At 42.2% G+C, this 23271-nt stretch overlaps 1 protein-coding gene across 3 annotated transcripts in view; it reads right to left on the minus strand.

The window, feature by feature from the left end:
* The window catches only part of uso1 (USO1 vesicle transport factor), a 56902-nt gene that overhangs the window by 32813 nt on the left and 818 nt on the right, over positions 1-23271 (minus strand). For all 3 annotated transcript variants that reach the window (XM_007891908.2, XM_042341292.1, XM_007891907.2), the window contains exons 2-8: positions 13242-13328; positions 10377-10441; positions 9400-9479; positions 7597-7608; positions 6196-6299; positions 5135-5237; positions 2604-2659 (exon numbers count right to left, since the gene is read on the minus strand). In XM_007891908.2, coding sequence (XP_007890099.1) covers positions 2604-2659; positions 5135-5237; positions 6196-6299; positions 7597-7608; positions 9400-9479; positions 10377-10441; positions 13242-13328 — 507 coding nt within the window. The remainder of the gene's footprint in view (positions 1-2603; positions 2660-5134; positions 5238-6195; positions 6300-7596; positions 7609-9399; positions 9480-10376; positions 10442-13241; positions 13329-23271) is intronic.

The following is a 23271-nucleotide window of genomic DNA, read 5'->3' on the forward strand; positions in this document are numbered from 1 at the left end:
GCGGAGGAAACAGGCGGGTTGGTAGGGGGTTAGGAGGTCGCAGAGGTAGGGTGAGGCGAGGCCATGGAGGGCTTTGTAGGTGAGAACCAGGATCTTGAACTGGATCCTCTGAAGGATAGGGAGCCAATGGAGTCGGGTGAGAGTGGGGGAGATGGGGTCACGGAGTTTGGTGCGGGAGAGGACATGGGCTGCAGAGTTCTGGATTATCTGCAGCCTGTGGAGGGAGGAGTTGGGAAGGCCGACAAGCAGGGCGTTTGCATAGTCGAGCCAGGAGGTGATGAAGGCATGAACGAGAGTTTCAGCGGCCTGAAGGGTGAGGTAGTGGCGGAGTCGGGCGATGTTACGGAGGTGAGGGAAGACAGAGCCTTTTACTAATGGAAGTAGTAGTAACAACAAACAACAGTAGTAAACTATAGTGTACCCGAGGAGTCTGTGAGGACCGCTGTTTTCTCCATTTATCTAAATGATCTGGATTTCGGTATAAGGGGCACAATGTCTAAGTTTACAGATGACAGAAAAATAGGGCGTGTAGTTAACAGTGAAGTTTGTAAGCAACTTCAGGGGGCAGATTAGTTGATTTTGGTAGAAATGGCAAATGAAATTTAATGCGGACCAGTGACCTAATACTTTTTGGGAGGAATATGGAGAGTAAGTGCGTAATTTAGGTGGTAAAATATAGAAACAAGTGGAAGAGCAGAGGGACCTAGGGGTTAATGTACGTAAATCTTTAAAGGTGGAAAGGGAGGTAGACAAAGCTGTCAAGAAAAATGGGATCCTACGTTTTATAAATAGGTGTATAGAATATCAAACCTAAGAGATAATGCTAAACTTATATAAACCATTAATTAGACCACAGATTGAATATCATGTCAAGTTTTGGTCACCCCACTTAAGGAAAGACGTCAAAGCAATACAGGGGTGCAGAGGAGAAGCTCTAAAAAAAAAGTATGGTGTAATTGAAAAATCAAGATGACCTATTTTGTTGTTCTATTCATTCTTTGGATAACACATAAATCTTTAGGGCAGAGCCATCATTTTTGTAGCAAAGGTTATGATCACACAGTAAAAGAATTAATGTCAAAGCTAAGCACTTCATGACATTTCCTTATTACGGAATCCAATGAGAAATTTCTACATATTTATCTCTCTATATATCACTACATCAAATTTCAATGCACTTAAAGCTAACAAAATAAAAAAATAAGTACTGAAACTATGATTACACTAAAAATAGTCAAATGAAATTCTTGTATTTGATAATAGTGCTTTTAATATAGTAATTTTTGAAGCTCTTCATGGGTAATAATATTGCACCTTTCACATTGAGTCTCAAAGTGCTTCACAGCGTATACCCTAAAACAATTTCCTGGGTGAATGCAGCAGCCAATTTGCACATTGTAATGTCCCACAAACATCCATGAAGTGAATGACTTATTTATTTGGGGGATTACTGTGAAGTGTAGTCACTGCACATTTGTATATTAACATGGTAGTCAACCTTTGCACAGAAAGGTTCCACAAATAGAAGTATTATAATTTAGTTTGGGGGATTGTTGTCTTAAAAAAAGATAAACTCCCTTTTTTTTCCCCGAAATACTGATTGTCCAGCGCCTTGGGATGTCCTATCGACGTGAAAGGTGCTATACAAATGTAATTTTGTTGTTCACTTGGAAGGAAACTGTATAAAACTGTTTTTAGACTAAATACAGTGGAATCCGCTTTTGCCTGATGTCGGTTATCCCCTGATTTGGGGTAAATTGAACAAAACTCCTGGCCCTAATTCATTTGTCTTCTTAAATATGTTTTATATATGCCTGTTAACTCAGATGAAAATTCTGTTAATCTGGACAAAATGTCACACTGGTTGCCATTGAATGTACTCACTCAGGCCTTTTGTGTGTCCATTCAGCCACGAGGGGCTCTGGGAGAGAGATGGGAGGAGTCAACTTGCGATTGACAGCGGACTCCAGCCATTCACAAGCAGCTGGAGTTGGGCTGTTAACCAGTGAGGAGGCAAAGGAACAGAGAAGAACAGGAGAGGGAATATCATGATTGATGACAGCTGAGCCGCTTGTGAATGAATGGAGCCCAAACATTCACAAGTGGCTTCAGGTTGTCAATCACCTCAGCGATGCCACTGACACCCTGTTCGTTTTTACAATCACATTGGTTAAAACAAGCTTTTTGAAAGAGGAATAATCATTTTAGTACTTCACAAAATTTATAGAGCGGTCGATCCAATGGGAACGGCAATGGGAGGGAGGAAGGGCCGCTACTCCTCTGCTGGGCGGGAAAGTGCTGTATTTTGCAGCCAAACAAAAGTAAATCTATTTTACTGAATTCTGTGAGAATATTTTAACTTTAACTGATCAGTTAACACTGCTTAAAGTGAAACAATTATTGCATATTATACGGCATCGGTGGTGCTCCTCTGGTCAGGCATGGTATTTTGGTTAACCTCGGACGCCTCTTAAGTCAGACAAAATGTCTGTCTGGCTTAACTGGCTTCCACTGTACTATAATATAATCCCAATAACAACTATTTTCTGACAATCCACTGAAATGTACATATTAGAAGTTTCAGTACCCTGAAAGTTACTTACATCGTTCCGAATCACTTCTCTGGAGTCTGCAAGTAAATCCATCATCCTGGACACACCTGTTCAGTTTTACAATCACATTGGTTAAAAAAGCTTTTTGAAAGAGAAATAATCATATTAGTACTTCACAAAATTTACAGAGCCGAGAGATTACCTATCGTCCCATTTTAGAGACTGCACCAACTTTAGTGATGTAGTCACTACAGAACTAACTACAGCTTTTTTGTGCTAACTATTCTTTTAAAAGCACAAGGAGAATTTATGTTGTGATTATAATAAGAATACTTACATTTGGTTAAGCATCTTTCACGGCAGAAGAACGTCCAATTTGCAGGATACAGTGTAATGTTGAGCAACTGTGTGTTTTGTGGACAAACATTACACTGTATCCTGCACAGTGGACATCCTCCTGCCATGAAAAATGCTTAATCAAATGCAAATATTCTTATTATACTCGCAACATAAATACACCTTGTGCTTTTAAAAGAAGTCAGCACAAAAAAGCTGGAGTTAGTTTTGTGCCAAATTGCACACAACAATATCCCGCAAACAGGCATGAAGAGTATGACCAATTTTATTTAGAGAATTGTTGGCTAGGAAACAGGGAGAAACTCCGTTCTCTTTTTAAATAGTCCCATGGGATCTTTGAGATTCACCTGAACAGATGAACTGCAGATTGGACCTTGGTTTTTAACGACTCATCTGAAGGACCACAACTGCGATAAAGAAGTACACCCCCAGCACTGCATTGGAATACAGATTCAAAGTCCCGAAGTGGGGCTTGAACCCTCAATTTTCTGACTCATATGTGAGTGCTATCAAATGAGCCAAGCCAATTGCTGCCAATGGAACCAGGCTGGAGCAGTGATCAGAAGTATCTTATTACTGCTTCACCAACAAACGTGGTGGGAACCTGGTTTATATCACCTGCTCCACAATGATTTCAATCTGTCCACAAAAACAATTGCCTACATTTTGCTGCACAAACCTCCATTTTATCTTAACATAACAAAGTTGGGATTTTAACATTAATAATAATCCTTGCATTTGATATAGCGCTTTTCACGTCTTCTAGACATCCCAAAGTGCTTCACAGAATATACTGTAAAGTGAATTGACTGTATTTTTGTGGGCAAACACGGCAGCCAATTGCGCACATCAATGTCCCACAAACAGTCATGGATTGGAAAATGACCAAGTATTATTGTTTTGTTTTTTGGAGGGATTATTATAAGGTGTGTGGAGTAAGGAAACTTGCCCAAGGTTTCGCCCTCTGCCTGAAATTGAACTCAGGTCTCTCACTTGCAAAGCGAGTGCTCTAACCACTGAGCTACAGGATTAAAAATGCTCTGTCCAAATTTCTGGGGAATACCTGGGTAGCCTGTGAGATTCACACAGATGTCAGTACTGAAAGTCCAGTGTAAATCTCACTCATCACATTTAGACTGTGCAGATGGAAACCCTCCACTCGCAAGGTCTGAAACCCTTTTATACAACGAGCTGGAAAGGGAGAGGATGTGACCGAAGGCATGGTCAAAGAGGAAAGTCTTCAGGTGTGATTTGAAGACAGGCAAATAGAGTGCAAAACTGAGGGATTAAGCCAAGGAGTTTCAGAGATTCAGGGCACAGTGGCTGTGAGCACGGCCGCCGATGGTGTAGCAGAAGGCACAGGGGATGTGCAAAAGATCCGAGCCAGCTGAGTGAAGGCATGAGCAGATTGGAGTGGGGTGTGAGCAGATTGGAGTGGGGTGTGAGCAGATTGGAGAGGGAGGTGCCAGGGCCTGAAGTGATTTTAAAATTTAGCGAGAATCTTGAAATCAATCCGTTCTGCAACAGGGAGCCAGTGATGCCTGACAAGAAACGGGGTGATGGTGGTATTGAGCCTGGTACAGGCAAGGAGAGAGGTGCCAGAGTTTTGAATCATTTGTATCTTGTAAATAGTGCAGCTGGAGAGACTGGAGTGCATTGGAAAAATTGAGACAGGAGGTGTTGAAAGCATGAATGAGGAATGTTTGAAGTAAGATAAAGGAGAAGGCAGGTGATGTGGCGAAGTTGAAGGAATGTAGTCATGGTCAGGGACCAGAGGTGGAGTAGGAAGGATAACTGTGCATTAAACCGGATATCAAGATTGTGTACATATTAGACATCTGGTGCCAAATTGACTCAGTTTATATGACAACCATTCAGTAATTGACGCAACAGCAATTTGTTACATGCAATATCCTCCATTTTAATTGTAATTACCCAGAGGCAAAGAGAGTGTCAAAGAGAGAGAGAGAGCCAGTGAGAAGAGTAAGAATGCTAGAGAAGCAAAGAGACACACACTCGCACGCGCAGAGGGGTGAGTCATAGAAAGTGAGAGAGGGGGGAAAGCAAAGAGGGAAGAGAGGCAAGTAAGAAGAGAGTGAGAAGCAGGGAGAAGAGCTGCACTGTGCTTCTGAAGTTTTTATAAAATTTGCTGCAAGAGTGTGTTTATTTTCTGCTGATTGTTCAAGTTTCCATTATGTTATATTGGAGGTAAATCACATTCTTACCCATTGGGCTGACAAGGATGATCTGCTGAACCTGCGGCCCTTGGTTCTTTAGAAGAGCAGTTAGGAGCTTCACTCCAGGCCAACGCACGTGAAAATCAAATTCCTGTTGCAGATAGTGAGCAAACAATGAGTACAGAAATGTACTTTTGTGCATCTTCTGATCGAACAAAGAATGGCAATTTATATTTTGAAAGGATTTTCTCCTAATACAGGAGGACAAAAGCTCACTTAATCTTGATTTTCTGTACGAATACAAACCGTGAAAGCAGGGCCTCTTGTTCCTTCTGGATTTTTTTTTTAAGGAGGAGGTGTCAGTAAAGTTATCATAGGGATAGCTGGCTTGTAGTGGCCAAGCTTTTATAGAGATCATTAATAGGGAATATGAGCCGGGATTAAACAGTCACAAATGGTCTAAAGATAATGTGTTTCTATACGATTTATGTCCTCCCCTAAGGAGTTGGATAATTATGCTCAGTAGTAACCTGGCATTTAGTCCAAGTAAGAAATTAAACAAAACAGGAAAGAGATTCTCTACGTTTATAGAAATGATTTTTAATCTGAAAAGTTGGGGCAATACTATTGTGTTTCTTCACTACAGATTTAAAAAGAAAGTTAGATTCATTTAACAGATTTTTTAAAGCATATTATATTCCATCTCGTTTCTTCAAGGAGAATTTTTTTGGTCAGCTGGGTGTCTGAAACCTGCGCCTGGAATCCCATTGCCATGCTTAAAAGTATTCAAACTAAACTTCTGAGTTCCAATGTCCATGGAAATTTCCCTTTTTCTGGAATCCATCAACAGTGCCCCGAATTTTGTGGACCCCAGGAACTCGATTCCCAATACCACTACAGAGGGTCAACTCAAATCCAATATTGTATTATCAGGCACATCACCTTGGAGCCAACTCAGCCCCAAAGAAGTATGCCTCCTTATCCTTCTTAACCAGATTTATAATGGTTGAAAGTAGATAGTAATCTTTGCACAATGTATCAATTGAGAGTCAGATTAATTTGCTGGAAATAGAGGGGTTTCATTTGATTTTTGTTTATACAGAACTTACCTCCAAGAGGGATAGTAGTAGGGTTAGATTTTCATGATGCTTAATAAAAATCTCTGTGAACTGGCCAGCCAAATCTTCAGAACTTTGCTTTTGAGTATTTTCATCTGCAGAGAGAGATGAAAACAAAAGGGATTACAAATAATAATACTTGCATTTGATCTGGCACCTTTCATATCAGGAGGGCATCTCAAAGTGTAAATTTAAACAGATGTAATAAACCTGTGCCTTTTGAGGGCCAGCTTCATGTTCCACAGATAAAGTAGCAGCAAAAAGATTCTGTTTGCAAAATCATAATAAACAGGGGATGATTACAATGTAAAAAAGTAATGATGCAATGACAAAAGAGTACCCTATATTTAATATTTAGAACCATGCAAAAAAATTCTAAGTCAGGTCAAAAAAATGCAATGATGAGTCAGTGGGTGGAGTACCAAATGCACTACAGGATTCTAATCTTTGTTATTGCATTTGGGTGGGTATTTCTAACCTACATCCAACTTTATGCTTTTTACAGGTCAACATTTTCACAGCAGTATGAATGAAGACTGGAACCAGGATGTCCTCAAACCTCATAATCCATAATACAATCAATTAAGATGATATGAAATTGCTTTCCAATGGTTTGTGAAATAAACACTTAGAAACAATGGCAGACTGGCATTACATTAAAAATGCTACCATAGGTGCGAATTGAATCACTGCTACATTAAACAATTTGTCATAAGCCTCACTGTATTTTCATTCTGGGCATAAAAAACAAGTCCTCGCATTATATTGCAATATTTAGAGCGAGTCCCACATTCTTGAATTGCAAACACTTTACAATGAAAAGACATGCCTGTTTTTCTGGGCTTATTGGTGGTGGAAGGTGGGGGAGGGGTGAAGTGGCAGCACATAGAAGTGGCTTTTGCATTGCTGGACACCTTTGCTTTGCCCAGGAAAATAGTCGTATGTTACATTTTTAATTACTTGTAGAATGCTCTAAGGAGTTATCAGTCATCAGCCTCAGTGTACCTCCAGTTTCAATCCAAGCCAAGGATTAAACTCTCAAAGCAGCCTTATATAATCTACATTAAGCAAGTAACGCTGAACAGCTTCCAAAAGGATACAACTTATAACATATTAATGCTTTAATAGGAAGAATTCTTTCTAGTTTCTGAAAAATTGTGGAAGAGTTATATGAAACAAACGCACAAATGTTCTAACAATCGATCTTTTATAGTAGAAATGCTCCGCTGATTACAAAAAAGTAATGAGCCTGCTAAAACAAGAATCAATGTTACACATGACTATTATGAATTTGATGAAAACTTAAAACATGCATTTCATTTTTTTTAAGAGGCCATTTTCATTACGAAACTCATTTAAAACAGGGTCATGCAAAAATAAGGCAAATGTTACCTTCAGATCCATCTGCCAAATTATACATGAAAGAAAAGAAAAAACAGGTCAGCCATGGTTTGTCATAAATACAACATTCTGCATGCAGCAGACACATGCTGAAGGATTCGAACTCAAAATAGAAGACTGACTAAGCATTGTCACATGCTTTAGACAAACATAAATGAAACAGCTTAAAGCAATGGAAGTAAATTAAGTATTTTATTAGAATTTGTTTGCAATACATTCTCCATCTAAGGATCTGCTAATTCACAATAGCGGATAGTTTTATTTTTGATAAAAGTAATATGCAGATCATTTTAAAACAATGAGAAAAACCAATATGGCAGGATCAATAGCCATGCAATTGTTAAGATTGGTCCACGGCCAACCAGGACTTCAGACTACAGGCTATAGACTTGCACTCTTGAGAAAACACTTAAGAGCAGTCAAGCTGAGATTTGCGAGAGATCCCAAACAAAGCCAGCTCAGCAAGATCACCTCAATGAACAAATACAGATTGCAATATGTTTAAGATTCAATTCAAGTTTAATGTTAATTTTAGGACTTTGGTATTCTAAGCTCCTTTGGTGCCAAGTCCTCTAATTATTAGTTTGGGTTATTTTCTACCAGTATCTTGGCCAACTATTCTTCAGGTTAATCAGTCATTCACCATGGGTTGAATGTGGTTGTTGTAATTTTGCTGAAAGGAATGTTTGCTGGGTTTGCCTGCTGGAGTCTAACTGCATATCTTGCCATTGATATTGCTGTCTGGCAAGCTTTCCCGCTGCTTGTCCAGCTAGAACCACCCTACTTATTAGGGCCTTGGTTGCAGGGTTAACAGAGGCTGAGTGGGATGATTCCCTGCCCCCAGAGACTGCTCCGCCCTTCCAAGTTCTGCCGATGAGCCAGGCTGGCTGGGCTGTCATCAGCAGTGCCCTGGAATACTGCGGACCCGTCTGGTCAGGAACCGGACTAGAGACCGTCACAGAGGCCTGGCTCGATTCCGACATTCTGTTGCCAGGTATGTCACCTTGGAGCCAGTTCAACTCCAAGGAAACCCTACTTATTTGTCTATGGAGACTCCTGCTCAGTTGGCTGATCAGTTCTGCACATTTTCAGCTCACACACCAATACTGAAGAAAACTAAAGTTACAATTATAACCTTACTCAAGCATTATGAATACCTTTATTACTATATTATAAACCCTAAACTACTAATCCTACATATATTCTACATGTTGGCAGCAATTTGCTCTAATTTTTATCACTGTTTTGCAGCTTTTTGCTTCTCAACAATATCCTGCAGGGGGCAAAGCAACTTCAATTTTTGGCAGCATCAATATAACAATATAACATGCACTAATACAATTAGGCAAGATCACTTATTATCTTTTAAAAAGTTAAAAGATAATAAGTGATCTTGCCTAATTGTCATTTCTTTGTTCCTTCCCTTGCTTTCTATTCAGTATTTTTATTAAAATATATTTTGTTTCTACCCTATTCTAATGATAAATCTTCCAGCTCCAACAGTCAAACTTGGAGGATTTGTTTCCCTCCCCCCGCCCACCTAAAAACAAGTATTATTCATTGGCTGAAAACCATTTTCATAGATGTACAGCTTTTGCAACTAAACTGTAAAACAGCTGTTTTAAGCTCACTTCTGGGTTCACTAAGCTGAGCTACTTGTACTAAAAAGTACAAAACACACAAGGAAGTATCTGTACAGAATTCATTGACACGTTTAATTCTCATCTTTCAGAGCTGGAAACCGTAACCAACATTTATCTGAAAGTTGATAAGAGTTGAAATACTTTTCTGTACCTGGTTCTTCTTCTTCCACATCATTAGATATCACATTGTAAAGTGTGTCCAATGCATAACCAATAATTTCAGTGTCTGCACTGCAAAGCAAATGGAAAGGAAAATTGTATTCCTGATTCATGCTTCAAATAGATATGAAACTAAATTTAATAGCATCCTAAAGTTCTATTTAGATGATAAACCATTAATTACCACAAATAGTAAACTTCAATTAGTATCAATAAGATAGAGGGGTATAAATAACTTGTGATGGTGTATATTCAGAAAATTGTCTCATCTTACCTGTTTGAAATCCTAATGGAATTAGGTCAGTGGTATACAAATTATTATTTGTGTAAGTTCTCACCCGAGACACTACGCTACGTGAAGGGTGCTATAAAAATGCAAGTTGTTGGGAGTATTGTTGTTTCAAACTACAGTAAATCTTTACAACCTTCTGACCTTATTTGTGTTTTTATTGCATCAAAGTTGATTCAAGCAAAACTAAATGTAATAATAAATAATAATCGTTGCATTTGATATAGGGCTTTATCACATCTTCGATATACAAACAGTTGTAGTTTGAGTGACCAAATTATTATTAGTTGTTATTTTTTGGTGGGATTACTACCCCAGGAAAAGCGATCCGCCAATCGACTAACAACTGGGTTCTGACTTATTACTAGGTAAACAGAGGCGTGTGGAATAAGGAAACTTGCCTAATGTTTCACCCTATCTGGAATCAAACCCAGATGCTCTCGCCTGCGAGGCAAGTGCTCTAACCTCTAAGCTACAGGACTCCATTTTCCAAAACGTACTTTCCAAAGAACATACAATGGATGTTACCATGTCAGAATGTTTTATTGTCTTGGATTTATCATATGCAGCAGCTATAGCTGATGATTATAATTTCTCCAGTATAAACAGATTTGAAATGCACTTTTATATGACAGGGAAAATGTTTTCACTTTAAGTGTCTTAAAGAACTGGGCACTTACCGATCTGTCTGTAATACACCAATGAGGTGTTCCATAGCCTGACTGCCCACTTCAAGGCGATATTTCTACACAAAAAAAATTAAAAATATTAAAACATTTTCACAAAGACTTTTAAAAANTAATGCTAAGCTAAAGATTTACTGCTCCTTTGTGCAACTCACTAACTAGGACATCAACATTTGGAATGTGAGGTAAATGCAGCACTTACCCCATTCAACACTGGTAGGGGCCTCTTGGTGATAGTAATCTCACTCTAGACAATATAATTTTCAGCTTTGGACCCAGCAAATGCACAACCTTATAACTAAAATTATCCAAGAATCATCCCTGGATCCTTATGTATTGACAGTATTACAAAATTGATGTTCCTGAAATTTATGCATTACATTCAAAATATAAATGAATAGATATTAACCATGCCAGTTTGTTTCAAACAAACACACTTTAAGTGAGTTTAATTATGAGTACAGTGGAATCCTCTTTAGCTCCTGGTTAACCCTGGATGGCAGGTAAATCTGATATAATACCCAGCCTCAATTCATTGCTATTCTTACCCGTTTTAAATATGCCTGTTAATTCAACAAAAATCCGATTAATACAGGCAAAATGTCGCGTTGGTCACCTTTGCATCTCAAGTGGCTCCAATCAGCCACAAGCGACTCCGGGATGGAGATGGGAGGATTCACACTGTGATTGACAATGGACTCCAACCATTCATAATACAGTTACTGACTATCAATATCATTGAGGGGGTGGAGGGTCGGGGAAGAAACAAGGGAGGGAAATGGAGATGAGAGGAGTCAAATTGTGATTGATTGAGTGGTCACCAGCCATTCACAAGCGGCTCTGGGGACCAGTGACTGCATCCGGTGGAAGGGGAGTGGACCCATTAGTGGCAGCTCCAAGGTGATTGCACCTCTTGTAGCCACCGCTAATTGCCCCTTCCCATCCAATGGGAACAGCAATGGGAGGGAAGAGCTGCTCAGCAAAGAACGGGAAGAGAAGAGAAAGGTAAGAACTTTGGTTTCTGGGTGCTGGGTAAATCGGACAAAACTCCCTGCCCAGATCCGTCCAGCTAAGGCGGATTCCACTGCAGCTCAGTGATTAGAGCACTCGCTTTGCAAGCAAAAGACCTGAGTTCAATTCCAGGCAGAGTGAAACCTTGGGCAAGTTTCCTTACTCCACACAGAGCCTAATAATAATCCCTCCAAAATAAAAAAAAATAATAAATTGGTCATTTTCAATCTACGACTGTTTGTGGGACATTGCTGTGCGCAATTGGCTGCCGCGTTCGCCCACAAATATACAGTCAATTCACTTTACAGTGTGTTCGGTGAAGCGCTTTGGGACGTCCTCCCGACGTGAAAAATGCTATATCAAATGCAAGGATTATTATTATTATTATTTGTAAATACTTTTCTTGGAATGGGGTCCAATGTGTATCTTTAGGCTATAATGGCGTAAATGGCTGCTGCGTTTCGCCCACAAATATACAGTCAATTCACTTTACAGCATATTCTGTGAAGCGCTTTGAAACGTCTAGAAGACGTGAAAAGCGCTATATCAAATACAAGGATTATTATAAAGGGCTTGATTGTATTTTATCTGGTTCCATTTATGAAGAAATCTGTGAACATGCATATGATTTTGGAGTTCATGGTATATTCAGAGTAGTACATTAGGTTTTATTGTGCTTAAATGCACAAAAGGTTTAGAATGCTTGAATCAACGTAAACATTTTCATTTGTTCCACAGTTCCTAGGGTAACTAGCTAAAGGCCAATTTGTAGTCTGGTGTTTAATTTTAAAGATTGGAAATATATTACACACAATTAGAAATGTGTACACTGAAAAATCTATCCCCTCTTACTGTCTACCCCTTCCCCCCTCTCTCCCCTCACCCCCGAATAAAAAGCAAAGGGGCCTATTTTTTCCAAACATTGACACATATTGAACTATATAATTTGTGCATGCTATTTGGCAGTGAACTTGGTAAAAGCACCAAGTATTTAAAAGAAAACAGAATCCCACTGTAAGGTATTTTTCTATTTACATATTTTTACAATTGAATGGAGAAAGCATTAAATGCAACCCTTTTGTTGAACTATTAGAATCTGATAAAAGTACTAAAACAGACTAAAAATTGCAGAGCAAGTAGTTTGCAGCATTGGAGGGAAACAAGAAGTTGATCGGTTGAGTGATATGCAGCAGAAGAAGCACACACAAAAAAAGCAAAACGATTCTTCCCGTGACAGGCAGCATAAGTTTCTGTACTTCTCCCTAAGTTTGCGAATAGAACAAATAATCTCTCTCACATCTTATTATTTCAGTACTACTAGGCATTAATGGAGTAGTAATTGCAGTGAAACTCATCGGAAAAATATGTACAAAAACAATAACATAGAAATAGCAGAATGTTTTCCAAGTTAAACTACTTTCCTGTTAAATAATTCTGTGTTAGTTAAATTGAATCTGGTACAAAGATTTGTAAAAATGGGCTTCATATACAGTTATTAAAATTTAAATAACAAAATGCATTGGGAAACTAGTTTATTTATAAACTGTAGTAATTGGGAGAGACACACATATACAGCAGCAGTTTGGAGAGTACCTCTTTGCAACATGTTCTCTAAATGAAAATCCTACCCTGCACTAAAATTGAGCTCAAAGTTGATAATGCTCAACAACTGAAAAACCTTAGTTCAAATAATAAAAAGCACAATTATCTTCATTTGTTAAGAATAAGCACTCAACCACTTGAGTTACCATGCCATCAAGTCATTAGTCAACCATTAAATGTTATTGCACACAAAACAATGTCCTCCATGCTTAAGTTATTTTGAAATAAATGCCTCTAAGAGTGTACCTTAGATAGTGCTTTGAGTGCACGCACAGCATCTCTACGGTCATCGAGCAAAGTGGAAGAGGCAACTCGGTCACACAGCTTTTGAATCTGTTGTGGGAAATGAAAATTAAACGTTGAACATGGAATGTAGCCGAGCCTGCAGCTAAATTTTAAACTTACAAATGAAAATATTCAAAAGTGCTCATAAGTAAAGCTAGTTATGAACTTTTTTTTATTACTAAACTTTGGCTACATGTACAATCCACATAAAGTACACTGATAAAACATTGTAAAATGTTTACAAGAATAGGTTGAAAACTAAAAAGACGAACATAAGAATTCCTGTTCATTTGACTACATTTATCTCTACACGCACCACCAAAGAAATGAACCTGCTCCCAAGCCGGATCTCCTTGAAGCTGAGCTGGCTCCAAGGAGACATGTTTGGCAATGGAATATCAGAACTGAATCAACCCTCTATGCGATCTTGGCAGTCTGGTTCCTGAGCCAGGCAGGTCTGCAGTACTCTAGGGCACCGTTGATAGCAGATCAGCCGGAGGGACCTGGAAGGGTAGACCAGTCACTGGAGAGAGGGATTCTTCCCACTCAGCTCCTGTTAACCATGCAAGCCAAAGCCCTAACAGGTAGAGTGGTCTTAGATGAACAAGCAGTTGGAAAGTTTGTCAGACAATGCTTTCAATGTCACACTTTGTGATTTTAACTAGTTAAACTCCAGCAGTACTCTAATGCACCCCTCAGGGCTCTCCAAGCCTAGCTCTTGCCAGCCTGTACCTAATACTCTCCAGAATTAGGTAAGCAGGATGCATTCCTATATGGGAGTTTCCATGTATAGGTGGGATGCATGGAACTTTCAGTTTGGTTTGTATACTCTTAAGCGTGGTGATAGGTTTTCACATACATCAGACACCTGGTTGAACAAAAGCAAACCTACAAAATATGTTCCCCAGGAATACAGCAGGTAAGTGAAGCCCATGGTAGTTTTTAAGTTATAAGCAGGAGTGAACTTAATAGTCGAATAATATTTTCTCATTCCATAATTTAAGTTATTTTAGGATAGTTAAGCAATGTTGTCACCAGACATATTTAGCACAATAGGTACTGATAGATTATAGAGTATTCTCCCTGTGTGTGAGTGTGTGTCTCTCTCCCTCTGGGTGTATCCATCTGTGTGCGGTCATGGCCCCCGAGAGACAGGAGGCTGCGACCTCCTGGAGCCCCGCCATCAGGACACTGGCAAGCATGGTGAGCAATGCTGGTGTTCGGCAGATCTCCAGGCCTTCAAATATAATGTGAGGTGGAAAAGAACTATTTGGTCCTTCAGTGGTGTTTCTTCCCCCCAAGTGGGCCACCCACTTTTTGTTAAAGAAAGCATTAATATATTTTGGGTTTTTTGCAACATTTTATGATGTGTTTATGTCTTCATGTTTGGTTTTTATCAATAAAGTGAAAAAATGTAGGTTAGCAGTGAAGTATAAATCAGGGAGGTCATTCTACATTACTCAGCTGGAATATATTTAGTTTTGCTTTAGCAGAATAAAATGGATATAAGCCATTCGTGATTGCTTTAGTGCTACACAGAAACTGCAAGAACTAAATCCTACTAGCAATTTCACTGCACAAACTCTTCTGTAACACTTTAGCACATCTTGTTTTCAGCTTTCTCACCAAGAGGCAAAATATAACACAGCTATTTTCCAGTGCTTCCAAAATATAGCCACCCAAAAAGGATATGCTGTACTCATTATTCAATTTCTTGATTTTACTACTATTATTATCTCTACTTACAAAATTCATGAATGGTTTATTTGACTCCATTGATCTTTCCTTTCTCGTTTCACAAGAATATTAGTTGTAGGCCGGCAAGAGCCAAGGCTTGGGGAAATCGCAGAACATGCATTGTAGTACTGCTGGAGTTTAACCAGCACAGCTTCCCATTGAAAGCAGTGCCTCCACTGCTTGTCCAGCCTTCGTCTGTACCTCACTCCAAAAGCTGCTGAAACCCTCATCCATGCCTTCATCACCTCTCGACTAGTCAAACGCCCTCCTCCTCGCTGGTCTCCCCTGCTCCACTATTCACAAAATTCAAATCATTTAAAATTCCATCGCCTGCATACTCACCCGCACTAAACGCCATACCTCCGTTACCCCGGTCCTTATCAAACTCCGTTGGCTCCCTGTCACAGAGCGGGTCGATTTCAAGATTCTCACTCTTCTTTTTAAATCCCTTCATGCTCTGGCACCCCCCTTTTCTCTCCAACCTGCTCTCTTTCCTTACAGTACTACCAGCTGACTCCACTCGACTGGCTCCGACCTCCTCGTCTCTCGGACCCTCCACCCCACCATCGGCAGGCGTGCTTTCAGCCTCTAGGCCCTGAAGCTGTGGAGCTTTCTCCCTCAATCCCTTTGCCTTGCCCCCCCCTCTCTCCATTTTCAGGTCGCGCTTGAAGATCTTCCTCTTCAATCCCTCTGGCTCGGCATCAGGCTCTGCCACTGTTAAGCATTCCGAGACACCGTGTGGCGTAAAGAGCACTACATAAATAAAAGTTATTGTTGTTGGACCATTCTACCCGTTAAGGATTATCAGGAGCTGAGCAGGAAGTACTATGACTGGTCTACCCCTCCAAGTCTCGCCAACGACAGACTAGCTGATCAGACATAGCAGTGCCCTGCAGTACTGCAGACCTGCCTGGCTCAGGAACCTGAACTACCAAGACTGCCACAGAGAGTTGAATAAATTTGGACATGTCAAGCACATCACCTTGAAGCCAGCATAGCTCCAAGGATACCCCTCTTACCCTTCCCATCTTGGATGAAAGTCACAAATCTTTCACTAATATTTGGAAGACTGGTTGCTCTGGACTTCTGTTGCAAACAAAATCTTCACCGTACCAATTTCAACTTCAGCCTTCCCCAGATTCACCCATTTTAAAAGTAACTGACAATTTGCCTTACTGCTCTCCAATTAACTTTTCATACATGCTGCAAAAATGGCTCATCCACTATACTTCAGAGATCATCCAATTTATATAAACTTGTTTCTTCCTTGGGCAGTTTTAGAGGACTGGATTATTTCATTATCCAGTTATTGTAGAATTGTTAAAGGTCTTAAACAAGGTTAATGTTTATAACAGAATATAGGGAAATCTCCCCAGATTGGGTCTACTGGATAACCGATCTGTGATTCTGTGGAATAGAAACACATATTATACCTGGTCATTATGGAAAAGCATGTTAATTGCTAAAGTTTCCTTATCTTTCTATGATTAAATGATAATTCTTGCATATTATAATAGACAAGACTTCTCAAAATATTTAACAGGAATGTGTAATTTTGTAGGTGAACATGGCAGCCATCGCCAACAAACAAACTCTTCTCAGATCATATCTAGTTCTCAGACCCAATCATTGTTATGTAGAAATTACTGTAGTTTGATGCATTATTTTGTGCACTGGTGTCACTAAAACACTAAACTCCTGTATATTCCAGTAAGGGAGAGATGGTTTTGATTCTGGTTTACTCATAGTGCTAAAATGGGTTATGAAAGAGGGAATGGTTTTCCAGAAGGCATTTAGATTATGCGTCACAATTACTTTCAGATATGAACCAAGGTTTTCTTTTGACACAGCAGTCGTCTCTCTTCTTTGCTCTTTACTGAAAACCATTCCACATTTTTTTTAAGCCATACATCCAAATAGGCTGAGCTCTAATTCTGCAGAGGACAGAACCTAAATTTCAGTGAAGAGTATTTCTGCCCCTGAATCTTCTGACACTACAGGTCATTAAAGTGACAAACATAAAACATTGCTGCACATGTACAACTGCACACCCGGTGGTTGATGGGGACAGGGTTTTCTGAAAATCAGTTCCATCAGCTTAGCTTTCCCTTTCAAACTGTGACTGACTTGCTGTATACAAATGTAATCTTGTTGTTGTTTGTATTTCCAATGTTTCAGATTTCCAACATACACTGTTTTTAATTTTATCTCTACTCCTATAGACCTGTAGGAGCTTCAACTCAGGAGTCAGTACATAACTCTACGCAGAACAACGAGATAGAAATAGGGCAGTTGTGGGGATGCATCTCCAGTCTACAGTACACATTGCGGAGTATATTGCTGAGACTGCCATTAAATGAGTTGAGGTAGAGTCTAGGCCTCTAGGGCAATGGTGGCCAACCTGTGATGGGGATACGGAGTTTATGATCTAAATCCAATTTATAATCCAAGTGTACTCTATTGTTCTTTTTATTGCTCTATTTATGCAAGGTTGAAACACCCAACGTGCTGAGCCTGACTCAACCGGATAGCATTCTTGCTTCTAAGGCAGAAGGTTGAGGGTTCAAGCCCCATGTTGGGACTCTGAACTCACAATCTAGATCAGGATGGTCCAACCTTTTGGTAGTCGATGGCTGGATGCCCTATTTGAGAAACACCCACAACAACTTGGATTTATGTAGTGCCCCTCATGCAGGATAGCATCCCAGAGTGCTTGACGGAGGCAGAGCACAATGCTGAGCTGGGGAAAGTGATCATGGGCACAGTCGAATAGGAAGGTCTTCAGGCTTGACCTGAAGATGGGGAAGGAAGGAGCAAGGCAGCAAGATCACCCTCTCTGTCAATTTCTCTCTCCTCTCTCTCTCACATACACACACTCATGCACTCTCACACACACTCTCACCCCCCGCCCCACTTTCTCTCGATCAGCTCACTATCTGGCAGCGAGAACGGCTGCTCTCCCACCACACGTGTAGGATGGCTCACTATCTGCTAGTGCCAGGGGCCGGCGGGTGGGAGGACGCAGTTGATAAGGAGAACCATTTGTCTTCCCCTCAGCTCAGGAGGGACTTCCTGACACACTGCAGCATTCCCCATCTAGGAACCCCTCCGCCTCACCCCCTCCCTTGACTTCTCCTGGGTCAGTCCTCAAGATCTTCCTTTTAACCATATTCGGTCATCTTCCCTCCTCCATCATCCCCAGCCCACCCCTCTCTGATCTCAACCCTCAATCGGAGCAAACCCCTCTGTCCGGAGCCTTGGGATGTCCTCCTGACATGAAAGGAGCTATAAAAATGCAATCTGTTGTTGATGATGTGATAAGGTGTTATATCAAATGTAAATATTATATTATAAAACACCAAATTTAATTGCAGCTATTCCTATCTATCCAGAGTTAGCAAAGGCTCATTTAAAAACCCGACAAGAGATTCTTTTACAAGTAATTTTGACGAAAGCAAGAAGGTGTTCATCAAGCAAAATCAGTACTGAAGGTAAACTCTCTCTATGCAACGATTCTAAGTGTTGATGATAAATGTGCGATCATTTCCCTACATGCCCATCTGGAACTTCCATTGTAAAGTGGCAGGATTGTATAACAATCATCCAAGTTGTCCTAAGAGTGTATATAGCCAGGTGGGACCTCAGTTTAACATTTCAGCAGCAGAATGGCACCTCCAATAATGCAGCACACCCCATCACTACATTGGAATGTCAGGTTTAGACAACATAAGTTCCAAGTCCAGATAATAATAATAGTAATAATTCGTTCATTCGATATTGTGCAACTTCGAGACGTCTCAAAGCTTCACAGAACATACTGTAAAGTGAATTGACTGTATATTTTGTGGAAGAAAACGTGGCAGCCAATTACACACAGCAGTGTCTTACAAACAGTCGTGGATTGAGTGACCAATTTATTATTAGTATTTTTTTGAAGGAATTATTATCTCCGGAAAAGCGATCTGTCAATCAACTGACAACTGGGTTCTCAGTTACTGTTAGGAGTAAAGAAACTTGTTCAACGTTTCGCCCTGCCAGGAATTAAACACAGGTCTCTCACTTGCAAGGCGAGTGCTCTAACCACTGAGCTACAGGTCTCCATCTGGGACTTGAACCCACAATCTTCTGACTCAGAAACGAGAGAGCTACCAACTGAGTCAGCCTGACTTACACTACTTTAGGCAATCAGAGTATGGACTGAATCTGGTAATTATTAATGCATCATATATAATGTACTCCCTTAATTAAGGAATTTTAAATAAATAATAATTATTCTTGAATTTCATATAGCGCTTTTCACATCTTCTAGACATCTCAATGCACTTCACAGAATATACTGTAAAGTGAATCAACTGTACATTTCTGTGGGCGAAATACAGCAGCCCAATTGCACACAGCAGTGTCCCACAAGCAGTCGTGGATTGAAGTGACCATTTTTTTATTATTTTTTTTCTTGAGGGATTATTATCAGATATGTAGAGTAAGGAAACTTGCCTAAGGTTTTGCCTGCTGAGAGGTCTCTCGCTTGAGAGGCAAGTGCTCTAATCACTGAGCTACAGGACTCTACAATTCAGCTAGAAATCACCACACACTGGACAACAACAACTTGCACTTATATGCACCCTCAAAGCAGGGTAGCGTCTCAGAACACTTTTCTCCATCATGAACCGACTCCTCCGCCCACCCTCTCACGCCTCACCCATCCTCACCTCAAATGCCAACTGCAAGACAATGTTGGACCTCCTCGAATCCAAAATTGAGGGAATCCGCTCAGCTGCCTCTACCACTGCAACTACTATCCCCTCCTCCCACCCCAGCCTCTGCCCACCCCCCTCTCCACACCTTTGAACCCGTCTCGCCCTCCTCTCTCATCACCACCATAACCCGTATGAAACCCACCCCCTGCTTTCTGGATCCCATCCCTACCCCCCTCCTCACCGCCCAGCTCCACCTCCTTGCCCCTCTACTCACTGACATTGTTAACCTCTCCCTGTCCTCTGGTACTGTTCCCACCCCTTTAAAAAACACTGTCATCATTCCTATCCTGAAAAAACCCTCCCTGGACCCTTCTCTACTCTCTAACCAACGCTCCATCTCCAACCTTCCCTTCCTCTCCGAGGTCCTAGAACGAGTTGTTGCTTCCCAGCTTCGCTCCTTCCTCTCCCACCACTCCCTTCTCGAACTTCTCCAATTGGGTTTCCGTGTCACCCACAGCACAGAAACCGCTGTGGTCAAAGTGACAAATGACATTCTGTCCATCTGTGACCAGGGCTCCCTCTGCCTCCTCATCCTCCTTGACCTTTCTGCTGCCTTTGACACTGTTGACCACTCTATCCTCATCCACCGCTTCTCCTCTCACCTCAACAGCGCTGTCCTTGATTGGTTCAGATCGTACCTCTCACACCGCCTGCACTTCATCTCCTCCAATGGTTTCTTCTCTAGCCCATGAACCGTCTTGTGCTGCGTTCCTCAGGGCTCTGTCCTTGGTCCCTCCTCTTCAATATCTATCTGCTCCCTCTTGGTGACATCATCCGCAGACATGGCGTCAACTTCCACATGTATACGATGACACCCAACTCTACCTCTCTGCTCCACCCTTGATTCCGGTACCACTGCTGTGCTGTCAGAATGTCTGTCAGACATCAAGTCCTGGATGAGAGCTAACTTTCTTCCATTGAACGTCAACAAGACCGAGGCTCTCCTGATTGGCTTCCGTCAGCGGCTCGTCACCTCAGGCGCTGACAGCATCGCCATCCATGGATACAGACCTCCACCTCACTGAGCCAGTCCGGAACCTTGGGATCTTGTTTGACCCTCAACTATCCTTTCTACCCAACATTTTCACCATGACCCACTCTGCTTCCCCCACCTGCACAACATCGCCCGGCTCCGACACTGTCTCACACCGCAGGCCACCAAAACCTTCATACACGCCTTCATTACTTTGAGGCTCGACTATGCAAACTCCCTGCTTGTCGGCCTCCCCAACTCCTGCCTCCACAGGCTGCAGATCATCCAGAATTTTGCAGCCTGTGTCCTCTCCCACACCAGGGTCCGTGACCCTATCACCCCCATCCTTGCCCAACTCCACTGGCTTCCCATCACACAGAGGATACAGTTCAATATCCTGGTTCTCACCTTCAAAGCTCTCCATGGTCTTGCTCCCCCCTACCTCTGCGACCTCCTAAAGTCCCTACCATCCTATTCGCCCCATCTGCTCAGCCGGTTCTGGCCTGCTTCACATCCCCGTCTTGCTCGCCGCACTCTCGGCGGGCCTTCCGCCACTCTGCACCCGCCCTCTGGAACTCCATCCCGCAGTCCTCCGCCTCGCCACCTTCAAGACCCAAAGACCCTCCTCTTCGATCGTGTTTTCGATCCCCCTGCCCTCCCCACCCCCCCAGCTCAGATCCAACTCTGTCTATCCAGCACCTTGGGACATCCTCCCGACATGAAAGGCGCTATATAAATGTAATTCTGTTGTTGTAACAGTGATGGGCCTGACTCCGCACATGGGGTGGGGGTTTAGGTGGCCGTAAATACGGTCGAAGAGGAAGGTTTTCATGCGGGACTTGAAAATGGAGGCAAAGCAGAGAGATTGAGGGAGAGTTTTCCAGAGTTTCGGGGCATAGTGGCTGAAAGCGCAACATCCGATGGACAAGGCACGGGATGAGCAGGAGACCGGTGCCAGTCGAACGGAGGCGCCGCGTGGTGGATTGGGATGTGAGGAGGTCGGAGAGGTAGGGAGGTGCCAGAGAGTGAAGGGATTTGAACACAAGCGTGAGTTTGTGTTATCCACAATGTTCTTTCAATAAATCCAGAGCATTCGGTGACCTATTTTACTGGAAATGAAAAATTACAGCAGAGAATCCCAAACCACCCATCTTACATTAACTTTTATTATTTCAGTTTGGCATTTAAAAAAAATCTGCTCCTCAAAGTAGGTCACCTCTCCCATCCCATTAAGGATTGATAATCTGCTTTCTTCCCTTGACCAATCTGTAACATTCCTTGGACAAGACCATGATATTAGTTCCACTCCCTCTCCACCCAACCACCACCAATGAGGATGAAGTTTTTAAAATGACACGAATACTTCAAGCAGTCCACCAACAATCAGGAACTTCTCTTATGAGGAACACAGAGGGTGAAAACCCACATACCATAAATCAGCAGCACATTTTTAACATAAGCTCATTGCATTCCCATCAGTTAACTTTACAACAACAACAACAAGATTCCATTTATAGAGCGCCTTTCACGTTGGGAGGACGTCCCAAGGCGCTGGGCAGTTGGGTCAGGACCCGAGCATTGGGAGGGAAATGGTGAGGGGAGGGAAGGGAGGGAGCGAGGAGTGGGTAGAGAGTCGAGAGGGGAGCTGAAGCCACGGTCAAAGAGAAAGGTCTTGAGACCGGCCTTGAAGGAGGAAAGGGAGGAGGCGGCGAAGGCACTGGGGGATAGAGTTCCAGAGCCTCGGGGCGGAGAGGCTGAAGGCCCGACCACCAATGGTAGGGCGGTTGGGGCGGGGAATGTGGAGCAGACCGGAGCCAGAGGAACGGAGGGGACGGGCAGGGAGGAGGGGGACGGGCAGGGAGGAGGGGGACGGGCAGGGAGGAGGGGGACGGGCAGGGAGGAGGGGGACGGGCAGGGAGGAGGGGGACGGGCAGGGAGGAGGGGGACGGGCAGGGAGGAGGGGGGACGGGCAGGGAGGAGGGGGACGGGCAGGGAGGAGGGGGACGGGCAGGGAGGAGGGGGGGGGGGGGGGGGGGGGGGACGGGCAGGGAGGAGGGGGACGGGCAGGGAGGAGGGGGACGGGCAGGGAGGAGGGGGACGGGCAGGGAGGAGGGGGACGGGCAGGGAGGAGGGGGACGGGCAGGGAGGAGGGGGACGGGCAGGGAGGAGGGGGACGGGCAGGGAGGAGGGGGACGGGCAGGGAGGAGGGTTATTACTGTTGTTACACAGTATACTGAATGTAACAAGTACTTGACAACATTCCATATGGTGTGGATCACAGGTACTGTGAGATGTTGTGCAAACACTTATGAACAAATACACACATGAACACATACAATACAAATATATCTTCACCATTGTTGTGGAAACACATTTCATGTAGCAACTTGTACAACTACAAGTAGCCTTACTGATTTTCTTAAAGTGAGTAAACCCTAAATACAGAATTATGTTGATGTAAGTATTTACATCATATTTCAAATGATTATTGTTGAATTTGATTGGAGTGCAATCAGTTAATGTG

This window comes from Callorhinchus milii, unplaced genomic scaffold (genome assembly GCF_018977255.1).
Source record: "Callorhinchus milii isolate IMCB2004 unplaced genomic scaffold, IMCB_Cmil_1.0 Scaffold1, whole genome shotgun sequence".
Lineage (NCBI taxonomy): Eukaryota > Metazoa > Chordata > Chondrichthyes > Chimaeriformes > Callorhinchidae > Callorhinchus > Callorhinchus milii.